At 35.7% G+C, this 12,103-nt stretch overlaps 2 protein-coding genes across 4 annotated transcripts; both read left to right on the forward strand.

Moving 5' to 3' along the window:
• On the forward strand, nt 8-907 carry LOC104746105 (rhomboid-like protein 14, mitochondrial). The gene has a single exon (XM_010467509.2). It carries the CDS (start codon nt 25-27, stop codon nt 742-744), a length of 720 nt encoding a protein of 239 aa, XP_010465811.1. The 5' UTR covers nt 8-24; the 3' UTR covers nt 745-907.
• Nucleotides 1,087-5,055, forward strand: LOC104746107 (cation/H(+) antiporter 19). 3 transcript variants are annotated; one of them, XM_010467511.2, is made up of 5 exons: nt 1,087-1,451; nt 1,621-1,933; nt 2,026-3,027; nt 3,112-3,300; nt 3,832-5,055. In XM_010467511.2, the coding sequence occupies exons 2-5, from the start codon at nt 1,736-1,738 to the stop codon at nt 4,843-4,845; spliced, it is 2,403 nt and encodes an 800-aa protein (XP_010465813.1). In that variant the 5' UTR covers nt 1,087-1,451; nt 1,621-1,735; the 3' UTR covers nt 4,846-5,055. The 3 variants fall into 3 exon arrangements, with proteins under 3 accessions (XP_010465813.1, XP_010465814.1, XP_010465815.1); XM_010467512.2 differs by having other exon boundaries at nt 1,087-1,429; XM_010467513.2 differs by lacking the exon at nt 3,112-3,300 and having other exon boundaries at nt 3,643-5,055.

Below are 12,103 nucleotides of genomic sequence, written 5' to 3' on the forward strand. Positions count from 1 at the left end.
AACGAGCCTCACTTAGTATACAACATGATGTCACTTCTCTGGAAAGGTATCAAGCTCGAGACATCTATGGGAAGCACTGAGTTTGCTTCTATGGTTTTTGCACTTATTGGTATGTCTCAAGGAGTCACTTTGCTCTTAGCCAAATCGCTTCTCTTCTTCTGCGACTACGAAAGAGCTTATTACAACGAGTACTCTGTTGGATTCTCTGGTGTTCTCTTTGCTTTGAAAGTTGTTCTTAATTCTCAGGCTGAGGATTACTCCAGTGTTTATGGTATCTTGGTTCCGACAAAGTATGCTGCTTGGGCAGAACTTGTTCTGGTGCAGATGTTTGTACCTAATGCTTCGTTTCTTGGGCATTTGGGTGGGATCCTTGCTGGTATTCTCTATATGAAGCTCAAGGGTTCTTACTCGGGATCTGATCCAGTCACTCTGGCGGTTAGAGGTGTGACACGACTAGTGACTTGGCCATTGAGGTTTTTGAATGGTATGGTTAGGTCTCGGAGAAGAAGGATTACAGGGAGAGGAAGAGTGGGTAGAGGCGAGACTGGGATAGCCGGACCTGGTATTTGGAGATGTCAGTCGTGTACATATGACAATTCTGGTTGGTTAAGTGCTTGCGAGATGTGTGGCTCTGGACGAGCTAGAGGAAATGGATGGTCACTTAATCAGGGACCAGCATTGTCTTCTTCTAATGATCTCCCTATAGATGAGCTGCGCCGTCGAAGAGTTGAAAGGTTTAGTTGATCTCTGGACCTGCATTTGTAGAGCTGAAGGAAGGGTTTTGAATGAAGCTTTGTTGAATCATTCATTGCAGTAGCATCTAGTTTTTTTTTTCTTCGAATCTGTCTTCTCCTTTGTCTCCTTGATGATTTTACGAAAGTAATGGAAAAAAGAAGGCATTTTTTTTTTTGTAATTTTTGGTTAGGTCACACTGATTGAGTGATTTGATAAGGAGCATCTTGTTCTTTGCTAGAAGAAGCGGTTTATCGCAAGCAGTCTTAGTTATGCAGCTAGTGATTCACATAACATAGTATCTTGAACACATACTCTTTCGATCTTAGCCCCCCTTTTATTTGGTTAGATAACACTTATGATGCATAGAAGGAAAGTCATAATCTTAATCTTTCTCTTGGCTCTACGTATGTTCATTCAAATCTCTGCGTAATTATGGTCAAACCAGATCGTCTATCTGATGCATATACAATAATGTTATGTGAAAATGATTAAAGTTTAAGAAGCTTCGGAAGGTAAGTCATCAAATGCTCAGGTTTTACGGGACAGATACAAGGTGCTTTGCAACTTTAGGACAAAAGGACAAGACAGCGATGAAAACGTTGAGACATTGTAGGCCAGTTCGTATGTGTGAAGTAGAGATGCGATATGGTTGGAAGTTAAGTAACTGACATTCTATAAATAGAAAATGTGCGAGGTATATGCCCACCCTGGAGTTGGTATGTCCGCCTCAATCTCCTCTACCTATTATTAGCAAAACTATACACATTATTAGTTTTCTGTTTTTCCCTTTTATATATACTCACTTGTTGAATATAGATTCTGTTTATGAAAAACAACAGTAACAGAACATAATAAAATCTCGTTTCCTTTTTTTCTCTCATTCAGGTTTGATACCTCGCTTGGCAGTGCAATGAGGGAGCAGCCAAGACAGTATTGAAGGCTGAACCAGTGTCTCGTTTCTCAACCAATCATCAACCCGTAAGTAGACCTCGACTATAGGATGGCAGGCACCAATGTTACAGGGAGTTGCCCGGGTCCGATGAAGGCAACCTCAAATGGAGCCTTCCAAAACGAAAGCCCTCTTGATTTCGCGCTTCCTCTGATCATCCTACAGATCGTCTTGGTGGTTGTGTTCACAAGGCTGCTGGCTTACATTCTTAAACCTCTCAAACAGCCTCGAGTCATTGCTGAGATCATTGTGAGTTTCATGCAATCACTTTGTATTTTTTTTTTCTTTTCTTTCTGATGATAATCACATAGCAACGGATACTAAAATGGATGCATCTGTAGGGAGGAATACTGCTTGGACCTTCCGCACTGGGACGAAGCAAGGTGTATCTTGACACCATATTCCCAAAGAAGAGCTTGACCGTTTTAGACACACTCGCCAACATCGGTCTTCTGTTTTTCTTGTTCCTCGTTGGGCTTGAGCTCGACTTTGCAGCGATCAGAAAAACAGGAAAGAAATCAATGTTGATAGCCGTAGCTGGGATCTCACTTCCTTTTATACTCGGTGTAGGAACATCTTTTGTTCTCAGTGCTACCATAAGCAAAGGAGTCCATCAGCTTCCTTTTATTGTCTTCATGGGTGTTGCCTTATCAATCACTGCCTTTCCTGTGCTTGCTCGTATCCTAGCTGAGCTAAAGCTTCTAACAACCGACATTGGACGTATGGCTATGTCAGCAGCAGGGGTGAACGATGTTGTAGCTTGGATACTCCTTGCGCTTGCTATTGCTGTCTCAGGAGATGACTCTTCTCCGCTTGTATCTGTTTGGGTTCTTCTTTGTGGATCTGGATTTGTGATATTTGCAGTTGTGGCAATCAAACCTCTGCTTGCTTATATGGGTAGACGCTGTCCTGAGGGAGAACCTGTGAAGGAACTCTATGTTTGTGTCACTCTAACCTTGGTTTTATCAGCAAGCTTTGTGACAGACACTATTGGGATACACGCGCTTTTCGGGGCGTTTGTGATAGGAATAGTAACTCCTAAAGAAGGACCATTTTGCAGAGTTTTGACAGAGAAGATAGAGGATCTGGTCTCGGGGCTTCTTCTACCGCTGTATTTTGCGGCTAGCGGTCTCAAAACTGATGTAACAACTATCAGAGGAGGGGTGTCATGGGGACTTCTAGTTCTCGTCATAATCACCACTTGTTTCGGTAAGATTTTTGGAACCGTTGGGGCCGCCATGCTCTGCAAGGTTCCTTTCAGAGAAGCCATGGCACTTGGATTCCTTATGAACACCAAAGGTTTAGTAGAGCTCATTGTTCTTAACATTGGCAAGGACCGGAAGGTATAGATTCTTGAAAGCCATGTATAAGCAGTATTTTTTTTATAAGAACCCGAGTGATCTAATTAATTGTTTTTTGTCGAGCAGGTGCTGAATGATCAAGCATTTGCGATCTTAGTCCTAATGGCATTGTTCACAACCTTCATTACAACTCCGATTGTGATAGCGATATACAAGCCTGCAAGAAAAGGAGCACCATACAAGCACAAAACCATCCAAAGGAAAGATCATGATTCTGAGCTACGGATACTTGCTTGCTTCCACAGTACCCGCAACATCNTCTCTGGGCTTCTTCTACCGCTGTATTTTGCGGCTAGCGGTCTCAAAACCGATGTAACAACTATCAGAGGAGGGGTGTCATGGGGACTTCTAGTTCTTGTCATACTCACCACTTGTTTCGGTAAGATTTTTGGAACCGTTGGGGCCGCCATGCTCTGCAAGGTTCCTTTCAGAGAAGCCATGGCACTTGGATTCCTTATGAACACCAAAGGTTTAGTAGAGCTCATTGTTCTTAACATTGGCAAGGACCGGAAGGTATAGATTCTTGAAAGCCATGTATAAGCAGTATTTTTTTTATAAGAACCCGAGTGATCTAATTAATTGTTTTTTGTCGAGCAGGTGCTGAATGATCAAGCATTTGCGATCTTAGTCCTAATGGCATTGTTCACAACCTTCATTACAACTCCGATTGTGATAGCGATATACAAGCCTGCAAGAAAAGGAGCACCATACAAGCACAAAACCATCCAAAGGAAAGATCATGATTCTGAGCTACGGATACTTGCTTGCTTCCACAGTACCCGCAACATCCCAACATTGATCAATCTGATTGAATCATCAAGAGGAACAGGCAAAAAGGGACGCCTCTGCGTATACGCGATGCATATGATGGAGCTTTCTGAACGGTCATCAGCAATCGCAATGGTTCACAAAGCTCGGAACAACGGACTCCCAATCTGGAACAAGATAGAGAGATCAACAGATCAGATGGTGATTGCCTTCGAGGCTTACCAGCATCTAAGGGCTGTAGCGGTTAGACCCATGACTGCAATATCTGACCTCACTAGCATCCACAAAGACATAATCACAAGCGCGCATCAGAAACGAGTAGCAATGATACTGCTTCCGTTTCACAAGCATCAGAGAGCGGATGGAACAATGGAGTCAATCGGACATGGGTTCCATGAAGTGAACAACCGGATCTTACAACGAGCTCCTTGCTCAGTTGGGATTCTTGTAGACAGAGGACTCGGAGGACCATCCCAGGTTGTAGCCAGCGAAGTGGCTTATAAAGTTGTGGTTCCATTCTTCGGAGGCTTGGACGACAGAGAAGCTCTCGCCTACGGTATGAAAATGGTGGAGCATCCAGGAATCACACTAACCGTTCTCAAATTTGTAGCTGCGAAAGGAACATTGAAGACATTTGAGACGAGTGCGCCCGACGAAAAGGAGAAAAAAGAAAAAGAGACTGATGAAGAGTTTGTGAAGGAGTTGATGAATGATCCAAGAGGAAAGGAGTCCTTGTCTTACGAGGAAAGAGTTGTTGAGAGCAAAGACGATATCAACGCGACGCTCAAGTCGATGAACAAATGCAATCTCTTCGTCGTTGGAAGAACTGCAGCTGTTGTGTCGTTGGTTCACAGTACGGATTGTCCGGAGTTAGGACCAGTTGGCCGTTTGTTGTCTTCATCAGAGTTTTCCACCACTGCGTCGGTGCTCGTTGTTCAGGGATACGATCCAGCAGCAGATACACGGCCGCTCGTTGAGGAAGATGCTAATTACGACCAGTCTTCCAGAGACATTTCTGACACTACCGTGTGATCGGATCTAATCAGTTTATTACAGAACCCAAAAAAAGTCTCCGTTTCTTATTTTTGTCTCTCGAAATACAGTATTTTGGTTTCTTTTTGGTTGGTACTGGAGACTGGAGTGTCTTCGTTCTTCTTTTGTATTTTCCCCTATTACCACCATCAGATTTTGGGCATGAAAATCAGACCTAAATTTTCGTAATAATATTTTTCAAGTTCTTGATTTGGCTTCTTATGTATGTCATGTCACTCGACCTTATTATCAAAATAGACCTTGAATTGCAAGGTGGAGACTGTAGAAGCATTTATGCTCCCGAAGACATTAGAAGTTTAGCCATTAGCCAAACCTTTCCATATGGATGAGTTTTTGTCGGCAACACACGAAATCTGGACTCTACACACTCATCGGGAAATTGGGTTGCGGGGAATGTCCTTAATCTGACGGATGATCAAGGGTAGATGGAACCAAATATCACTCTAAGACTAAGCTCTTACATGGACGATATATGCAAACCAAACATGATCTGCCACCTTATTGGATAACTCTTTGCCGCATATATCACAATTTCAACAAACTTATCCATCATGGTGTCCACTGCCAACGATGTGGAATACGGATCAAACATGAGCGTTGTCAGCCAATGGAGAATTAAAAAGATGAATACATACCAATATACCATGACTTTTTTTTTTAAAAGGTCACAATCTTACATTGTTTCTAGATGAGTCTTACGTTTGGTGGTCTCTACGTAATTTTCCTCTGAAGAACAAATAAGGGAATTCGGTTTGTTTTCTCCATTTCCGCTGTTCATCTACAGGTTGCATCATTGCTTGATTATTCAAGTTTCACTGATATGGTATGCATATAAGTATATAACTTTGTAAAAATTAAATTAGTTCAATATCATATTGCATATAAGAAAAGATAAACAAACTGATAATTGACCAAATTAATTCTAACTTCTAATATTATCAAGCAGGACATAAATTTTTGGTAATGTAAATGGACTAATTAGTATTCTTTTTTATTTTTCTTCATTTTTTTGCATCTTTGCTTGACTTAAAAAACATTTTCAACGATATATAAGTATGTCTCTCATTTGTTCTATGCAAAAATTTATGGTTAGAAGTGATTACAAATCGAGTGACAAGAAAAAAAAAAGTGATTACAAATCATTATAGTGTAATTTTTTATGTAATCACTTTTGTAATTTCAAACAAAAAAGTGATTACAAATCATTTGTATAAGTATCCGTCGCAACTCCGATGTGGAATTTGGGTTTCCCAATATCCTACAGAACAAAAGAACAATGTGTATTGTATAATGTGATACAATCAAATGAACTGTAAGACAAACAAGGAAGTAACTCACAATATCTGTTGATTCCACATTTCCTCTGTTGTTGATATTGTCCCAAGTATTGTCATCTTTGTAAGAGGGCACATCATACAGAAACAGTCCACTGGTTTCATTTTTGGAAAAACAGCCAGGTCCAGATCTAGGAACGAGACGTGGGTGTAGTAGGCGATATTGCTGGATGTAGTCAATATCTTCCTCGGTTAGCCAATATGTCGTTGACTTATTGCAAATAGACTGCAACTTGTGATCTTCAAAAGTTAGATTTTGAAGATTCACTACATGTGCAACAAAGAAGCCCTAAGAACATAGAAAACAAAACCAAGATCATATAAGAAAATCATAGACAATTACGAAAATTATTGGAATCAAACCTAACAACAATTCAGATTCACAAATTATGCCAAATAAAAAGTTAATAAAATTTTCCCTTAACCTAAACCATAGAGAAGCCTGTGAATATACATACTAGAAAACCTAGACAATTCAAAAATTATAGAAATCCTAACAACAATATAGATTACGCCAAGACAATTTCATCGCAAAATACAAATAATCTCACCCAAAAAGCCGAACTCATATCTGATTACAATGTTTACTGCAAATTGTTGAAATCAAACCAAAGATCAATTCACATGCCACCGTTTTGCTGAGGATATCAAACAAGAGGTAAATGAACATAATTTCATTTACATGTCTTTAATCTAATTGCTTTGAAAGTTTATGTCATCTGAAAGATTTTCCTCTAAATTGTTTCATAGCGTTATGGTGATACTTTTAAAGCTCTACATAATTGGGAATTTGCCATAGTGAAGTTTTTTCAACAATATCTGTACAAATGAATTGATTAATAATTAGAAGTGTACTTCAAAAATTCTTGTATAGATGAATTAATCAGTAACTTTAATAGAGCAAAGTCCTCTTTCATTCCCTTTGTCTCTCTGAATTCTATACTAGTATATTTGATGTACAGTTTTGAAATAAATTTTCATTTTCAAAATAACTACAATCTATGTCATTGCTTATATCCATATCCAAATAACTTTAATTAATTCTCTCTACTATCCATATAACCAAACACAATTTAAATATTTTGAATATCCATATAATGTTTCACAATTAATAATATAGATGTTTACAAGATTTTGTCAATATTTAAATTTATGATTCTCCTATCATATTTGTTTGATTTTATTTCATTGTTTTGAATAATCATATAATACATAAAGTTACTAAAAAAAATCTCTGCATATATTATGAATCTAAATTAAAAATGGACATATATGTATATTAGTCATTTAGTATAATAAGTGCGTGTTTAACGTCTCACAACGGTATAAATATTTAGAGAATGATTCAGTCACATTATAAATAAGATAAAAATGAATACAAATCCGAATGACTAGGAAGCTTCACCTAATACGATTCCAAATTCAAAGTTTGTATATGGTTTAATTCGATTTTTTCGTAGAACTTTTTAATTAATTTATCCAAGTTTAACAAAAAAAAATTCAAATTATGATTTTTTAAAACATATTTAGAATAACATGGACAAGGTTATATTGCATGGCGGAACAAATTTGAATTGATCTTATTAAAAAAATAAATCTTCGTCTTACTATTTTTAACAACACCAATATAAGACATATCAAATAAAACTGATTTAATTCAGACTGTATTAAACAAAAATTTACGAGTATACTGCCAAATAAATATAGTAATTTGTTATTTCCCCTCCAACATGATAGTTACCGTTAGAATACGATTTACAAACTGAACCTAACTTTTTAAAAACGAAAAGGGTGAATTTGCCAGATGACCAAAACAAAAAAAAATAAACTAAAAATATAGCACACTAATGAAAGAAATTAAGTGAATGACTTTTGGCTAATGCAAAAAGACAAAAAGGGGTAATGTGGATGACACACACAGCCTAACGAAACGCTATTTTTTTTTTTTTGTCAACAAAAGATTAGCTCAAACGAGCCAATGTGATGGAAAATTGTTTACATACAAAATACTATGCAGCCCAACGAAAGTGTTGGAGTATAATGTCAATTTTTTATTCAATAAATTTCTTTATTTTTTTGGATAAATAGTTCTTACCCCATTACATTTTAATGTGATATACCTTTTCAACAAAATTAATTGAAATACTAAAATTTATCTTAAAAATGTAAAATATTTTTTCTGCATTCGACATTACTTGAATTTTTAAAATCGGATGTTAAAAACATTAAATGATGAATAGTATTTATAATAAAATGGTATAGAAAAAAATAGTATGGTACCCAAATAACTCAAACAGACTTAAACGCAAAACAAAAATAAGTGCTATACCCTAAGGTCATCTACAACGATGTTACTCTCCCAAAATTTTCTTTATCAAAAAATAATAAAATAATAGAATTAGGAGAGAGAAAGAGAAAGAACCGCTCTCTTATTTCTTTACATAGCAACGTTTCTCATGATGTTTCTACAGTTGTCAACTTTTGATTAGTTATATAATAATTTTTTTTTTGAGTAACGGTGAGGAATTTCTCTGTTGTGTATGCTCTAAGGGATACAACATAAGCAACCTAAATAACCATGTAGACGCTAAGCGATAAAACACAAACAACCAAATTAAATGCACAACAAAGAAAAAACGTTATACCCTAAGTGATATAACATTGGCAACTCAAACAGCTGTGTTAAACGACGGTGATGGCAAAAATGATAATAATGAATATGGTAGTAGAATAATATTTGTTTACAACACTTAAATGAAATAGTATAAAACAAAACTAAATAGTATAGAAAAAAAACATTTTTAATAAATATAAATTAATGGTAGTGGTAATGACTGTAAGGTGGTATCACTTGTGGTGGTTATACTAAAAAGATTTTGTATCCTTAAACGATTCAAATTAAGCAACCCAAACGATCAAATTAAACTCACACCAGAAAAAAATTGATATACCCTAAGGGATACAACATAGGCAATCCAAGCAACCGAGTTAAACGCGTGGAACAATAAATATATACCCTAAGTGATATAACATAAGCAATCCAAACGATCAAATTAAACTCACAATAGAAAAAAAAATTGATATGCCCTAATCGATACAACATAGGCAACCCATGCAATTGAGTTAAACGTGTGGAACACAAAATATATAACATTTAAATCGTTTAGATAATTTTAATTATAACAAAACTTATGTAGGTATGCAATTTAAATAAATTTGAACTTGAGAACGATATTAAAAGTGGAATATTACTAATAACATATAGATCGTTTAGGTATTTTCAATTGTTTTATTCTATATAGTAGGAATACTTATTTAATTTTAGTTATATATTAGGTTTTTAGTTAACACTATTCGTTTATGATATATTCAAAATTATAAGATAAACTCAGAAACTCTATATTTTTTAAATGAGATTGTGAAATATAATTAGTATGAGTTTTGAATTATTAATGCAAAATATAAATAAAAATTAAATGAAAACAATAAAGTAAAGGGTGAGTTACTAGAATATTGCATAAAAGCTTCCTTATTACAAAAGTAACATACAATTGTTTGTTATTACTAGACTAACCCATTGTACCTATACTACCCCTGAAACTAGTGTTGGGAAAAAACGTAATTACGACTAATGCCATTAGAAAAAAAAAACATTGGAAGTTGGGACTAAGTCTACCGATCCTTTGATGGTAGATTTATACACGTGGACTGATTAAAGGTGTACGTCAGATATTTTTGGTACACTTAGTTGTAGTGCTGGTACACTTTGCCGTCGACGTAGATGGTACACTTAGTTGTAGTGTTGGTACACTTATCGGTGGACGTATATGTGTATCAAAAACTAAGTGTACCAAAAATATCTGATGTACACCTTCAACAGTCAATATGACCCAAAAGATATTTATGGTAGACTAATGGCCTGTTGCGACAGATTTATTCGACAGCCTTCTCTCGTTTCAGATATTTTTGGTATACTTGTTTGTTTTTTTGAAATAGTTTTCGGAGTGTGATGGTAGGTTTCTTGTCCGTGGTAGATTTAGTAAGCATTTTTGACAGCTGTAAAGTCTTACCAGAATAACACGAATTTGTTTGAGCTGTCAAAGACAGTCTAGCGTTGCGATAGACTTATTGGAGGTAGATCTAAACACGTTTGCTGTTCTTCCGATCTATGGTGTTCATGTAATAACGTTTGTAGCAGATTCATCAATCGTATTCTGTTTGTCGGCCGGAGCAAACGTCTTTTTCCTACTCTGTTTCGTTAATCTTTCCTCTGGGTTCATCCATGGAAGAGCAAGATATCGTTTCGAAAATCTATATAACTCACTTTTTATAGGTTTTTAATTTAGAAATCAGATGTTGAGACGAAAATCTATAATAGTTGAGTAAAAACCCCACAAGTGAAACCAAAAAAATAGACATATAAGTCGTGAAAAAATAAATTGAGGCAGGGGAAATTAGGGTTTTCAGTCGTATGTTAGAGGTAGAAGACGAGGATATTATGGTAATTTCGGGTTCATTAAACCTAAAATCGAACGTGTACGTACATATAAACGTGTACGTACATATGAACTTATACATACAAAATGTTCTTGAGATTAGTGTACGTAAATAACGTTCTTTTGCTTAGTGTCCATAAATCCGTTTTAATGAATGATATTATTGTAATTTTGTAGTCATCTTCAATATATCTTCTTCTGCAACCCTAGCTAATATTGTCGTTGTTGTTCACCATAAATGGAACAAGTAAAAGATGTTACTAGAAAAAGTAAGAGATGTTACTAGAACAACCTATGTGATTCATAATTGTTTATTTATTTATTATATTTCTGAGAGGTAATGAATAATAACCACACAAAATTACATTTTAACTATAGAGGGTAATATTTAGATAACATAAATATATAATACTCAGTTCAACTAGGTACAACTAAATATATATTTAGATTTGCATTTATATTTAAAATTTGAAAATGATAATTAAGGTTTATAAGAATTTCTTTACATATTGAACTATTAAATAACCATGTTTAATCAACAATACAATAATTTATCACTTTCTAATATATACTATCGTTTTCACATAAAACACTCTTTATAGTATAAGGAAGACTTAGTAAGTGATCACCTCAAATGAAGCAAAAGAGGTGAAACCCAAAGTATAATGAACATTGTGTTATGAAAACCTTGTATATGCTAATTAATAATGATAAATCTTGTGGTCAACTGCTAATTAATAATTTATATAATAGTCCAACTGGAAATACGAAAAAATGCAAAAGTTCAACTATGAATATGAAAGTACAACTGGACAACTATGTATAATTATGTGTATACCAAATAAATTTTTACTAATATCCTGTTGTATTCGGTGGGTAAAGTGGGGAGAACGTTATGATGGAAGAGGATCTGTCCTCAAATGGTTTTCACTTCTAACTACTCTGTTTTATTTACAAGTTCTAAATGCTTCGGTCACTGGTTAGTCTATACGTTCCGAGTGGGATAGGCTGAAAAATGGGCTGAGACAGAGTTGGGAACCAATTGGGGTGACAAGTGGGAAGAGAAATTTTTCAGTGGGATAGGTTCACGTCAGGGAGAGACATGGCATGTATCACCTAACAGCGACGGTGAGTTCCTTCTTCTTCTTCTTCCTTGATTTCCCTCATCTCATTTGATACGTTTCTGATCCCATGTGACTCGATTATCTCACATGATTGTAGGTTGGTCAAGAACGTGGGGAGAGGAACACTTTGGAAACGGGTAAGGAACTTTGATTATTGTCTCGGATGTTTGTGCCTTAATGTATTTACTAAATGAATCCACAACATGATTTGTTTCCCTTTGATGTAAATATTTGTTATATGAAAATGCATTTTTTTTTTCAAATGTAGCTGCAAATGCATATA

This window comes from Camelina sativa, chromosome 15, assembly GCF_000633955.1.
Source record: "Camelina sativa cultivar DH55 chromosome 15, Cs, whole genome shotgun sequence".
Lineage (NCBI taxonomy): Eukaryota > Viridiplantae > Streptophyta > Magnoliopsida > Brassicales > Brassicaceae > Camelina > Camelina sativa.